A 14,845-nucleotide genomic window follows, 5' to 3' on the forward strand; every position below is an offset into this window, starting at 1 on the left:
ATAGGCATTCATTTCAGTCATGACAACCTCACCGGTTTTCTATTTAAAAATATTTTGGGAACGGGAGTGTGTATAATGCCTTTGAAGGCTACATCTTACCATACTACATATCAAGGTGACGCATCCACTTTTCACAAGGCAGGACTATGTGAATGAAATCAGACAAGTACCTATACAGTCCAGGATCCAACCAACGGTGCCGTCCCCGCCGCACGCAAGCACTCTGAAATCAGGGACGTCGTGAAAGAAGTTGAGCCTGAGAGGAAAGATATAACAACGTATGTGGTGTGTTAGCATCTTTGCCGTCAAAATCTGCTTTCATGAATTCGCATGAACACAATTTTGAGCAGTGATGTAAGCACGACAACGAAGCTCCACGGGTGAGGCGATGTTGCTATGGTAGCGAGTTGTGGTGGGACAACTACTCAATGCAGTCCCCTCCTAAAGTATTGAAATAGCAAGCCAATTTCTTAAGTTTTGATCAATACACAGATTTACAGATCAAAAAATGAATATAAGACAAACTTTTTTTATGTCATCTCGATGTGTTAAACAACTGAGGACATTTTGTTTGAAGCAACCTACTTTGAAAATGAGCTAAATTATTGGAACGTGTGACAGATGCGTGTTTCTCGTTGCTCGTGTGTTGACATTTGTCTTTGCCTTATGTATGTAAACCTATGAGCACAACCGTACTTTGCTTAGCCTAAAATTGACAGGAAAATATAAATGACTATGGAGTCTTATATTTTTTACCACATTTTATCATTCGATATTAAACTCAAGCAAAGATGTGGATGAGTTTGCTCTAATGGTCCGACTCAAATTGTCGGTATGTCTTATTTGAAGGTCTGAAGACTGCATTCATTTTACATGGAAATATACGGAGTGTCCGTATGGACGTATTTTCGCATGCAGACTGTCCCGAACGTCCATTCCTTCGCAATGACAGATGCTAGTCAAAGTTTACAATCGCCTTGAACCGCTTACTACAATTGTTGTGTTGATGCCTTGAGTGTAATGATAAGTAATGAGTTGACAAAGTTTCACTTTCCATGGTAATTGTTAGGAATTAATGAGAATAAACGAGGAATTTGAATTTGAAGGTTTCCCCTTAATAGGAGACTTAAATAAAATATAAAATTTAGCCATACTATTTAATCAATGCAATTACCACGGGTACCATGACATCCCAAAGTTTTTCGTTGCTTGGTGGATTCTTTAGCTTTCGGTTTGAGCCAAATTTGAAGTCCATGCAAGCTTTGGACATGCCCTCACTCAAATGAAGTTAAAGGAAAATATAGCCTTTAAGATATCACCAATTATTTATTTATGCATGGTTGTTATGACAAAACAAATATTTATATCCATTCTTCAATATGATACCTTTTGGTAAAATCACCCTCAATTCCGGGAAACTTCCCACAATTTCCATGGAACGTATCTAATTTGGAATACTTCTTATATTCCCCAGCTTGCTTCTCATTGAAATATCCTGAATATTTTCCCACAATTTCCAGGAGATTTCCCACCCCTTAGCATACCCAGGAAAGAGACTATCCATACACATGTGCTCACTCCACCTTCAGCATCATCTCCTGAGCGCACGTGACCTTCAAAGGGACCTTTCATGTGAGTTGGGACAAAGGTGTCGATGGAGGCTTTCATCTCTGGCAGCTGCATGCTGCAAAAGACGCCTTTCACTCGATCCAGCCACCTGGCGCTCAGCGCACTATTAATGGCCACATTTAGTCCACAATTATACCCAATTCATATTACTGCGCACACGTTAGCAATGACATTTTTTTTTACATCCAGTAGCAACATTGACAGTTGAAAATACTGTTAAGCATATTTCTGGCAAGTCTTTTCAGATTTTATTTCATGTTAATTTTGTAATTGGCAATAAAAGACATCGGTTGTCAGATGGTATTAATTATGTGTAAATATTGATTGTAAAAATGCTCTGTTGCGTCAAGTGTAATTTGATTCTAAATAGTTCTTAATTTGTATTTGTAATTGGTAGCTAACAAAAAGAAGACGGCTTTCTAGTTGTATTTATTTGATACAACATATTATAAGTGTAGTATCCATTATGAAGCTGAAGAGGAATGAAAAAAGTAAAAAAAAAATTGACACAGACTGCATCATTGTTGTTACAACTGTGAATGTATAATAAACTCATATTATGATGTACAGTAATGCCACAGATAATGGGTATAAAAACAACTTTGTCCAGCTATATTTTAATGCAATTTAAAAGGTGGATTGTGACAAAATGAAAATTTGAAATTTTAACAAGAAACATGAAGTCAACATGCATGAGTGGTGGGCCGAATCTGGCCCCCTGACCTTAAGTTTGACACCTGCAAATTAGAATTTAGCATAGCAAACATCATTTAACAAATTCACATGCTTCAATCTTGGTCACATTTTATCAGTGTACTTTTTTCGTGAGTTTATGCTGGATATTACATATTCCCTTGGATCAAGTGAAGAGACAGAAGTGTGGCATTGCTGGGAATCGAGGCAAGTGTTGAAGTTTGCATACACATGAGTCACTTCCATTGTCTATGTCACCGTCAAGCGTTCATTAATCCACTTAATCCAGATTGTCTGTTCTGCACTGGGATTTTTATGAGCGACAGTCTAAAACAAGCGCGCGTTAGTGGGCTAAACCCAATCTCCCTCTCGTCTCTGCCAGCTGAGCCTGTTGCTATGGCACCCTGGCGACACTCTGCCTCTTTTGTGAGTCAAGTTAACCCTGAAAGCAACCTACTTTCGTTAGTGTACTTAATATCAGTCAATTTTTACGTAACTGCTCAAAGACATTGAGGTTGTTGATAATTGATGACATTAAATCAACCTAATGGATCGCATTTACCTGAGTGCTGGGCCACCTTGGTCCAAACTATGCACCTGTCGCGGGTTTAGAAGGTACCGAAACTTCCTGAGAACCCTGAAGGGAGAAGAAGCAACCAGTTTTTAACAGCCAAAAATGAAAATATAAATCTTGTTCAACCCACTCTTATTCTATCTATAGTCAAGGTAAAAAAAAAAGTTTGCAAGGTCGCTCCCACTTTGTGCTTACATAGAAGTACAGAAAAAATGGCTGAAAGCAGATGTACTGATTTAACTCCTTTAAGTAAGTTAAGTAAAAGTAAAAAAATAACAGACTGAAAAGCACAGAATAGTCTGTCACTTTTATACAACAAAAAAAATGTACCTTGTGTTAGCGTTGCTCTTTTATGAACGCGCTAATGCTGAGCGGGAAAAAAAAAAATCTACTGGAATTGCTGTCAAAGAAATATTTTCCCAAAGCTTTACTAACGCGATTGTGATCTGACAAACAAAATATGCGAAATCAGTTCATGATAATCACCAATTTTTGAACAGCGTGGACCTGATTTTTTATTTATTTATTTTTTTTGCAGTAGCACAAGACAATGCATTGACCGCAACACATCGCAGAATTCCTTCAAATAAGTTCAAGAATGTGGAATATGGTTCTTCTTCCAATCTGTAGCATCATCATTCTGTATGTCCCTTCTTGTTGCTGCTGTCTCTGTTTCACCCACCTGAAAGTGGCCAAACTCGATTAATCAAGTTCTCAAATAGTTAGGTCTCAAACGCAGTGGTCTTTACCGCTCTTTAGTATTTAAGTGATTTTTAAGTCAATATCTCCAATAAGGTGGCTGTAAAATGTCCTCATTTCACTCAAAAAATATTTTCAACTTAACTTCATATTCATTGTAATAAATAGGAACCCAAAATTGAACATTGTGTAAAATGCAAATCCTTTTCAACCATTCACTTCAGAAAAACATTGTCATTTGACACAGTTGGTTGCAGCATCTACAAATGAAAGTTAAAACTACCATGTCATGGTATGTGTTTGTTGATTTTGGTTTAGTATTTAGTTTCAGGTTTTTCCTTGCGTTCCTTTATCTTGTCAGCTGATTGTGTCCACCAGTGCTTGTCGTCCCTTTCCCGAGTGTTAACCAATCAGCCACCTCATACCCTTTGTGTCTTGTCCAGGTGTTTGTTGTTGTCACGGTAATTTGTTTGTATTTAGTTCCCTGTTTGCTTTTGCTTCTTGTCGATTCATTGTTCATGTTTACGTCAGTTGTCCACCGGGCCCGTCTTACCTTGTTAAGTTGAGTCATGTCCTTGTGTTTTGTTGAACCCGGTTATTTACTACTTTGATGTTTTAGTTTTTCTGAGTTCCTTGTTTGCCTTTACTTTGATTCAATTAAATACCCTTTAAGTTATCCCTGCCTGGCTTCCCTGCTTTTGGGCCAAAATGCTGGTAGTGATGTCGTTGAAAACAGAGGGTTTCTTAAAGGGACAGTAAATAACTAACGACAGCACAATGATCATAAAAACTAGAATATATATGATCGGACTGACTGGGTTATTAAATAACGTATTGTGGACAATAAAACTAGAAATGTTCCATTTACACTTACACAACTTACTACACACACACTGCAGTTTGCAAAAGGCAATAAACAAAATCACATCCATCCAATGAAACAAATAGTATAAAGTGAAAGAAACTAATTGTATCATTGTACTGTTTTGGATGCAATTTCTGGACACTAATAATACAACCTTTGAGTTTCAGTATATTTTAATAATGACTGAGTGATTCTAATGAGGACAAAGGCACTTGATTGTTGTGTTGACCTTTCTGCGTTGCAACGACATTCGCAAAAGTTGGTAAATAACGAGCCTATATTTTGTCAAAGGAAGGAGCACAAAGTATAAATAAAAATCAAAAAGTCCTCCGAAAAATGGTAAAAACGGAAAAACATCACTTAGCAATCATTTTCAACAACTCAGAACATATCTTCATTTCTTCACTTTTCACTTCCTGTCGGTGCAATCCCAATACTTGTTCCCATACAATATCTTTGCCCTCTCAAACTGTCCATATGCTAATGAGCTCAGTCATGTCCGCCATGACAGTTTCCTGTGACCTTCGAAGAGTGACACTAATGACGGACAAATGATTACTGAACTTTGTGTGCCATGACACTCGAACGTTCTGTAATGCATGTCCTACAGAACGATACATGCTGATGATGCAACACAGTTACATCCAGAAATCAATTACATCAACTATTGGCTCGTGTCCCTATTCATAAAGTCAATAAGCTTTTTAAAGCACATTTGAAACTAAGGATGACAAGCAACATTAAAAAATGGACGATGGAGTTGTCGATGACCACAATGTGTCTCATTTAACATCTTTTATTCATTACACCTAGTTCATGATACTACATGTGATTTAATGTAATACACTATATCGTAAAATAAGAATCTTACCGTTCGCCCTGTCTTCCACCACTTTTAGGATTGACCAGCACCAGCAGAGGGTGAGTGCCTGGGAAAGGTGAGATCTGTGGACCGGAGGTTGAATCAACAACTTTGGTTCTTTAATCGACAGAGCAAGTTTTGGTTTTGATTGGAGACCCGACCTGAACAACGATTTACCTGCAGTGCTTGTCCATCCCCAGGGGAGAATTTAAACATCTGGTTGATGTCGTCCGGGCTGGTGCAGGGAGGTGATTCACCTTCTCCACGTTTCACCACAGACTGGCGGTCCTGCAGATAAGACCGGTGAAATCATTACAGTACTTTTGTCATTGCAGTATTTTCCATCACTGCAGTATTTTTTTTATCATTGCAGTATTTTTACCATTACAGTACTTTTACAATTGCAGTATTTTTATCACTGCAGTTTTTTGTCTATCATTGCAGTATTTCTTATCATTGCAGTATTTTTTTATCATTGCAGTACTTTTCCTATTACAGTACTTTTATCATTGCAGTATTTTCCATCATTGCAGTATTTTCTTTTTATCATTACAGTATTTTTACCATTACAGTACTTTTACCATTGCAGTATTTTTATCACTGCAGTTTTTTGTCTATCATTGCAGTATTTCTTATCATTGCAGTATTTTTTTATCATTGCAGTACTTTTCCTATTACAGTACTTTTATCATTGCAGTATTTTCCATCACTGCAGTATTTTTTTATCATTGCAGTATTTTTACCATTACAGTACTTTTATCATTGCAGTATTTTCCATCACTGCAGTATTTTTTTTTATCATTGCAGTATTTTTACCATTACAGTACTTTTGTCATTGCAGTACTTTTACCATTACAGTACTTTTGTCATTGCAGTACTTTTACCATTACAGTACTTTTGTCATTGCAGTATTTCTTATCATTGCATTTTTTTTTATCATTGCAGTATTTTTACCATTACAGTACTTTTGTCATTGCAGTATTTCTTATCACTGCAGTATTTCTTTTGTCATTGCAGTATTTTCTATCATTGCAATATTTTTTTTATCATTGCAGTACTTTTACCATTACAGTACTTTTACCATTGCAGTATTTTTATCACTGCAGTTTTTTGTCTATCATTGCAGTATTTTTATCATTGCAGTACTCTTACCATTACAGTACTTTTATCATTGCAGTATTTTTAATCATCGCAGTATTTTCTATCATTCTGTATTTTTTAATCAGTGCAGCGTTTTTATTGATTTCCCCTCTGTACCATGGACAGACATTAGGAGTGTTTCCTTACACTTGTATATGTTGTGGGATGTAAGTGCGTATATACATGGGGATAGTTGTATATATGTATATACTGTGTATATTTGTATGCTTTTCTGCTGCTAATGTTATACATTAACGGCTACATTACGCCGCCGCCTCTGTGTGATCTATATCTTTGCTGCTGTGACACTGCAAATTTCCCCATTGTGGGACTATTAAAGGACATCTTTAGCTTTATCTTTTATCTTTAAATGACAAAACCATGTTAGGTTTTAGAACTTAAAAAAATAAAATGAAAAGCATTCATCCATCTTCTATAATCGCTTATCCTCATTCGGGTCACATGTGTGCTGGAGCCCATCCCAGATGACCATGGAAAAGGTGGTTTTACTTATATGGCAATTTTCATACACAAGGCAACTCAATTGGCTTGAGGCATTTGCATTGAATGAAAATTACATGAAAATTAGCCAAATTTATAACAGAACAAAGATTGACAACATTTAATCACATCAACATAAGATTTAAAGACATTTTGAAATCCTGTCAAATTATAAAAAGGAGATTTAAAAACCGCAGAATAAAATTGATTTAAAAATCTTTAATGGACCTTAAAGCAAAGGTAAAGGCAAGGATGAATGAGTAAGCATGTCCCATGTCAACACATTAAACTTTTCCCAAAAGACGCAAATCAAGCGCAAAACAGTCAGAATGGCTTCCAAGAAAAGGGAAGCTGGTGGTTGTTTGTGAAGGCGCTTGTGTGCATACATGAGCATAAATATTTGTGCTATTTTTCCTCACCTAACCAGGCTATATAGTTTTTTAGACATACAATTGATAAAACACTTACAATATAATACCTTACAACAACAACACAATACAACTTTATTTATACAGCACATTTCACAACAGCTGGATCTGTAACAACGCGCTTTCCATGTGGTGCAATATGAATTGGCAGGAAATTAGAAGACAAACTAAAACACATAAACAATCTTTTAAATTACTCTTAGTTTCCCAGAAATGGTCAACCAAAGTCAACCGGTGAATTACAAAAGAAAAAGACATAAGAAACATTTGAATCCGATTTTCCCCATGTTATTATGGAAGATGAGTTTTTTTTTCAATAGTAAACCTAATGAGCAATAAATAGTTGTGTTTTTTTTAAACATGTTTTATTTCTTTAAAATAGTGTTTTCACTTATATGTATATTGTATTATATATACTTTCAACCACACACTTCTTGAAAAAAATGTCGAACCTATTTTTAGGGGTGGAACGAATTAATTACATTTGCATTCAATTCAATAGGAAATGTGACCTTAATTTATGAACATTTGAAGTTACAAACGGTGTCACCCAAGCCACAAAGAGGTACAGCATGGCTCGGTCGCCAGCCAATTGCAGGACACACAGGCAACAACCATTTACACTTATGATGGCATGATTTACTAGGTGTCAAATGATTGACACCTCTTAAGTCACAACTTGTGTCTCTGGTGATTTTCTCAGGTGCTGTGGTTTCTGAATATCAAATTTGAGGCAGCCACAGATGGCTGATTTTTTTCCAGATCTGATATTACCATTCCCTACTGTCACATTGCAATGTCTGTTTAAACGACCATGACAAAAAGTGTTTGTTTTGGGGGGAAAATTGCTCTCTTTTTTCTCTCAAGTCCAAATCATTCTTACCTAAAGCCTCTTCTCCAAAACAGAATCAATTTAGAATTTTGAAAAGGAAGCAGGTGTTTTCCAAACACAAATTCAGACAGAGTATATTAATTAAAGCATCTATATTGTCTGTTGACTTCTACTCTCTACTCTTGAGAATCCCGTGTCCACACACAAGTACTGTAGTCTCCACTGTAATGTGGTACAATGTGTAGTTTGTGACTCACCAGGACAACTGGACAAATGTAGGAGGGCAGCAGAGTATGGTCCTTCAAGGCTCCTCCATCACACTCTGGCTTCACATGGGATGCGCATTTATTGTGGAGCTGTGGAGGACAAAAAGTTGCACAAACAATTGTGAAAGTACAGTCAATCCATTCATCAACTTTCTATTGTGCTCGCCTTCATTAATGTTGCATGGTCACATTATGGACAATTTTGGGGCTTTAATTAACGTAGCATGCAGGAGGCCGCAGTAACTTAAAGGCACCATGTAAACTCTATATGTAATGCACTAGATACACAAATAAAAAAAATAGTACTGAGTACAATAAAAAAAAACATTTACTGACTGATGGCAATTACTGTCAGTTCTGTAGCCCACCTGTGATGTAAAAGCAAGTCAGCGAGGCCATCTAGTGGATATAAGTAGTACTGCGTCTAAACAGCACACTAAAGAAATACGTTTATTATTGCTTTCATGTAACGATGCTTTGCAATTAATCTTATTCCATTGAAGAAAAAGCCAACTTCCTTTTAAAATGGCTCCGTGTTTGTAAGGACTAGCATGCATTTGTTGAACCTGCAGAAGTGCTGAGCATGTGGCTTGCACTGATGAAACATTTGCCAACTTTTCTCTGCCAGTGCATAACAGCTTACTTTGGTTTTGCCATTGACTCTTGTTATAAATTTCTGGTACCTCACCAGGTTCAAGAATCAACTTTTACATTTGTCTGATCTGCGTAGGGCTCGTGTGATTGGGTTACAAGTTGGTGTTAAAAAAAAAACAAGTACACACATTTGTTTATTTTCAGATCCTCATTAGCTCTACCAATGACAATTTGTGGCTTTACAAAACAGACCGTTAAACATGTCAAATTCACGAGTCAAATTATGTTCACTTCACAAGCAGAAGAGGGAAATAACAGCAAGACAAATGAATGAACAACTTCACGACATTAATTTACCATGATTTCACCAGTCATCAAAGATTTTTTTGGTTTATTTCAAAGGTAAAAAAAGTTATTTTAAAATAATTGTTTGGAGTGAGACCAAGTTGCATCTCAAAACTCAAGACAACTTCCACGGGAATGTCAGAGACAGTTTTTTTACCCAGTCATCACTTAGTTTATCTAGGCTGTCTTCTAGAAATTGGTAGGCAAGGTTTGTAGGACGTTATGTCACCGCCACAAAGAATGGAATGCTGTCAAAAACCAAACAGCCCCTGTAATCTGTTCCAGGCTCAAATGGTTGAAAGTATAAGTACAACTGTTCAGGACATTCTTTGAGTAACATTTGACCATTCTTGTTTGTTAACAAAACTAAAGAGATCTTAGCCGCTGAATAATGAAAATTAAATATAAAATTGAATATAAAAAATATATAAAATTTGAATAATGTAAAAGTGGTCCAGCTTTAAAGTAGTAAAAATACGGCATCATTTCATGCTGGTCATTTACCATCACACTTTCAACTACAAGCTACGACTAAGCGCAGCCTCAGAGGGGATCGCGCTTTTTCTGTTGCCGGTCCTTACATTGAATGTTAGGCAAGCTCCCTCTCTGTCCACTTTTAAAACTTGTTTGAAGACACATTTTTATTCTTTAACTTTCAATTCAACATGAGGCTGTCGCTAATATGTTGTTCTTCTGGTATCTATTGTAAAGGTGTTTATGTATTTTAATTTGTCTTCTAATTACCCGCTAATTTATATTACACCACATGGAAAGCGCTTTGTTACAGCTCCAGCTGTTGTGAAATGCGCTATATAAATAACGTTGTATTGTATTGTATTGCAAAGGCAATTATAATCGTTTTACGCACAGATTTTAATTTCGCAAGTCGAATAAAAAGGCTACACCGGACTGTCAAATCTATCCATCCATCAGTACTCACAGTGATCTGGCACCACACACAGTGGAGGCCGGTTAGGCCTTGGTAACATTTGATGCTCCTGTGACATCGATCACATTTTGTAGGAGAGTTGCCCTCCATCCATACGTGCTGCATAGCCTGCAAACACACACACACACGCACGCACACCCCCACACACGCACATGCACGCAAACACGCACACTGTGACTATCGACCAGGCGTGGGCAAACTACGGCCCGGGGGCCACATGTAGCCCGTCAAAAGTTTTAATCCAGCCAGCCGAACTTGAAAAAAATTAAATGAATAAACCTTGTTAATGTTTTATTTTCTAAATAATGTGATATATATTGTTGTAATGCTTTTGTTCACTTCCATCTAAAATGATTATTATTATTATTTTTTTCTCCGATGAGGTGAGGTTACCAAAACCACTCCATCCATCTGTTCCTGGTCCGGCCCCTCTGAAAAATTTTAGAACCCATTGTGGCTAGCCAATCAAAAGGTTTGCCCACCCCTGCTATAGACCTTTTCTCCATGATGTCACATATACCTCTGGGTGGGGCCAGACTGGGCTTTTCCAATCGAACCACCAGTACAACACTTTGTATGTCATTTGGCTAAAGCAGAGAATTGAGAAAAACTGGGTAAATGTCTTGAATGATTGATTTTTGATTAGATTATGCTAGATAACCTTTATAGTGGATACAGGAAATAAAAAGAAAATGATGATCGCTGTGTTTATGTTCTCAATAAGTTCCTTTCGAAGCAGCGACTAAGACTTTTGTGTACAACCATTTACAATTCCCCCCCACCACCAAAAGGTGGCACTGGACTAATTGGGGATTTCTTTAAAAGGAATTTAAAAAAGAAAAACAGTTTAAGTGATTGTATTCGTTCAGATCGGCAGATGTCAACTACTCTTCTACCACTCGGAAGTACCCTGGCATTTTTATAAACATGATTAAAAAAGTCCATGAAAAATTAGATTGACTTGTTTGCATGTGTACGCGTGCGTGTGCGTGCTCTCACGTTGGTGTGCCTGCGAGACTTGGCGTAGGTGCTGATGCAGGCGGCGATGTCTTTGGACACACAGCGCTCATGCACCGTGTACTTGCATACTGTCAAAAAAAACGAAAAAAAAAAACAACACATTTTAGTGATAATCTATGTTTCATGTATGTGTAAGTTAGCATGGTCGTGGGCATCCACTCACAGGAACAGCAGAGGCCCTGCTTGCGCACACCCAGGAGCATAGTGTGACAAAAGTTACAGTAAGCCGGTTTGTTGAAGTGCTTCAGGCGCCACACGTGCTGGCCGTCCTCTTGAACATTCTACTGGGAGTCATCAAAATGACAAAATGAAGACATTTGATGTTTTTGGCCCGTGAACTAGAGAAATGTGGACACAAACCGTGTCCATGCCGAGAAGAACCAACAAGGGGATGGTGGTCAGGCCTCCTCGGATCCACTCTTCCAGAGTGACTGTGCCATCTCGATCGTAGTCGATCTCCTCCATCATTTCCTTCAGAATCTACGGCAGCAGTGGCGGAAGCACTGACACACACTTTCTAACTCACATTAGGCTATGTTAGAGATTTCTACGTCAATAGAATGAGGTCAGATTCAGACTTTTTACAGATGAACAACGCTAATAATATTACAGCCTCAACTCTCTCTGGGAGACATTTAAAGCACATCACAGAGGGCAGATTATATCTTGGTCGGTTCATATAAGGCAAATGAAATACAAAGAATATGAAAAATTATCTTCAGGAATTAAAGCTCTGGATGGACTCATAAATAGCTCTCCGACCCCTGATCTGATTAGAAGAAGAGTAGGCATGCAAACTGATAATGATCTTTTGACTACTATTCAAGCAGAGAGGCTCATCCTTAAATCGCGTAGCAGATTTTATGAAGATAATTTATTTGCCCACTTCTTCTATTAGTGTATGCAGAATCTCTGGTAAATAATATACCTACCTTTCTCCAGCCATCTATTAAGATGTGTTTAAGAAAAGATAAAGATCCTTGTGAATGCGCCTCTTACTTTGATAAACTGTGACAGTAAAGTGCATTCGAAGATTATTGCACTCAGGCTTAAGATAATTCTTCTCAGCGGACCAACCCGTATTTATTCAAGGCAGATAATCTCATTTTAATTGGAGACAATTATTGAATATTATTTACACATATTCTGACACGCCATCTTCACTCGATGCAGAAAAAGCATTTAATCGGGTTGAATGGAATGATCTTTTTTACACACTTGGCAGATTTGGTTTTGGCTCCAATTTCACCCAATTTTGAGACTCATTTACACCAAACCAGCCTCGGTTTGTACCAATGGTATCGCCTCTGAATACTTTTATCTTCACAGGGGAACAAAAAAAGGGTGCCCAGTAAAGCCATTGTTGTCTGTTTTAGCGATAAAACCACTTGCTATAGCTCTCAGAGGCAGTAATATTATACTAAGTACACATCCATGAGCACCCGCCGTCTGCCTCCTGAGACTTCACAAAACTTGATCGTAGCTAAATGTCCGAAATATAACCAGTTGGGGATTGTGTGCGCATTCATGCTCTTGTGAAGAAGAGACTGAGCTCCAAAAGGGGGCGTGCCAATTTTTCATGAATCTCGTCATAAAAAAGCCCTTAAGTCACTACCAAGTCTTTGAGGGCATTTGAAATTTTAGTACTGATGTCATTTTGACATGCAAACCTATTATATAAGTGCCAATGTTAACGTCAATCAACTGTCCTTTTAAGTACACCGGCACAATCAACCACTCAGTATAGTTATTTACTTTAAAGTGGCAATAAATCTGTGTGCTCTGCTCCTCACCGGCCGTAGTTCTGTCGAGTCCCACTCCAGATACTCGGCAACGTGTACCATCTGATTGATGATGCGGTCCAGCTCCTACCAAAGATCCCAAATAGGACAGAACAAAGCATTGTGGCACATGGATCACAACCACCCGTGTCCAAACATGATGTAAAGACGCTGCGATTTCCATACGAGCACCAATGTTCTGTTTATGTCTCGGAACCTGCCTAGTATTAAAATGGACTGACCATTACAAACGATCTTAATGTCAACACGCTGACTGCCAACTAGCTTCTATTCTTAGCACAATGTAGGGGTGGAAAGAAAACAGAAAGATGAAGAAGGCGGTGTAAAAACTCACTGAACTGTCCAAGACGCCATTTCCATCCGTGTCGTACAGCCGGAACATGACTGGAAGAGAAACAAAGAGAGACCTCTTGATTCCTCAGTAATCATGAATGTAGTTCACATAAGGGAATATTATATCCAGTGAGTGGAAATGAGTTGCTTCAACGCGCACCCAAGTCAAGTGGCGCATTAGCATTAGCATCATAGCATGCACAGTGGTATGTAAAGTGAACCACGCATATTAGCCGGTTGGCATTCACAAATTTATAATTTCACAGATTTTATTGGAGAAGCCATCATTCCCTGAAAAACTGACCTATTCACTGTTTTTTTGCTGAGGCTAAAGCAATGAAAGTATTACTTGTGCATATCTGGTGCTAAGGAGCTTCATTTTGACATCTTGGGACATTCTTGTGTTAAAGTTGTAAATGTGACTGAGAGATAGAAGATAGACTGAAATAAAAGTAGTGCTCAGCCACGACCTTGAGGCGTCTATAGGCAAGTCTAAACAATTTTTTCGGATGGGATTTGGTGGGGAGAGTCAATCACTCATGGATTGTTGCTATTCAAGCCAAAGTTCAGTCCAGTGCACCACGCTGATGGTTGGCTGATGGCGTCCCAAATCTTACAAATTCTCTCCCGTGGTAGCGAGTAGTAATTTCAGGCTCGGTTACTTTTCTACACACACAGACATGAAAGTACTAAGTGCCAAGCCTATTTGAACTCGGTTACTAACAAGAAAAACATATCGACTATTGTAAATTAGGTGGCCCTTATCTATACGGCCCAGAAATTCAAGAAAATATGTGAATTTCCCCGATGGCTATCCTGCGGATTACAAACCTGATTGGTTAAAGGAACAGTCCCATAGTTAATGTTGCATTAGCCAGAACTCAGTGGCGGGCCGTGCATATCACATAAGTCCTACTTAGTCCTACTTGATTAAATCCCCCTCATATTACTAACATTTATGACACCACGGCCTGAGAAATAATATTCAGAAAGACACTTATGCAATGCATTATGAGTATTGGATGACCTAGCTTCTTTTGAAAAAAAAAAAATGGCCTCGCAAGCGTATCTGCAATGAAATTCACACTTTTCCCTCCTTCGACCATTGTGGTTTAAAAAAATGCAAGAAGATATTTTAGATTCTCGCCATTCGCAACTTTCTTTGTGCTTATTCTGCTCCCTCACAAGTGAGTATCCAATCACAAGCCGCGTTCATCACCTTCAACGTAGAGAATCACCAATTCGTGATCTGATTGGCTATTGCAACTGTCTATCAACTGTAAAAGCCCCCTTGCTCACAGAGAACAGACACC

At 38.0% G+C, this 14,845-nt stretch overlaps 1 protein-coding gene across 5 annotated transcripts in view; it reads right to left on the reverse strand.

Annotated features, from left to right (window-relative positions):
* dgkg (diacylglycerol kinase, gamma) overlaps window positions 1-14,845 on the reverse strand; it is an 88,697-nt gene that overhangs the window by 53,494 nt on the left and 20,358 nt on the right. For all 5 annotated transcript variants that reach the window (XM_088315160.1, XM_088315157.1, XM_088315158.1 and 2 more), the window contains 11 exons: window positions 13,534-13,583; window positions 13,191-13,265; window positions 11,758-11,877; window positions 11,561-11,678; window positions 11,377-11,465; window positions 10,369-10,485; window positions 8,481-8,579; window positions 5,500-5,610; window positions 5,332-5,405; window positions 2,885-2,959; window positions 171-256 (listed from right to left, as the gene is read on the reverse strand). In XM_088315160.1, coding sequence (XP_088171286.1) covers window positions 171-256; window positions 2,885-2,959; window positions 5,332-5,405; window positions 5,500-5,610; window positions 8,481-8,579; window positions 10,369-10,485; window positions 11,377-11,465; window positions 11,561-11,678; window positions 11,758-11,877; window positions 13,191-13,265; window positions 13,534-13,583 — 1,014 coding nt within the window. The remainder of the gene's footprint in view (window positions 1-170; window positions 257-2,884; window positions 2,960-5,331; window positions 5,406-5,499; window positions 5,611-8,480; window positions 8,580-10,368; window positions 10,486-11,376; window positions 11,466-11,560; window positions 11,679-11,757; window positions 11,878-13,190; window positions 13,266-13,533; window positions 13,584-14,845) is intronic.

This window comes from Idiotropiscis lumnitzeri, chromosome 14 (genome assembly GCF_059441095.1).
Source record: "Idiotropiscis lumnitzeri isolate Australia: NSW breed Sydney's pygmy pipehorse chromosome 14, RoL_Ilum_1.0, whole genome shotgun sequence".
NCBI classification, from domain to species: domain Eukaryota; kingdom Metazoa; phylum Chordata; class Actinopteri; order Syngnathiformes; family Syngnathidae; genus Idiotropiscis; species Idiotropiscis lumnitzeri.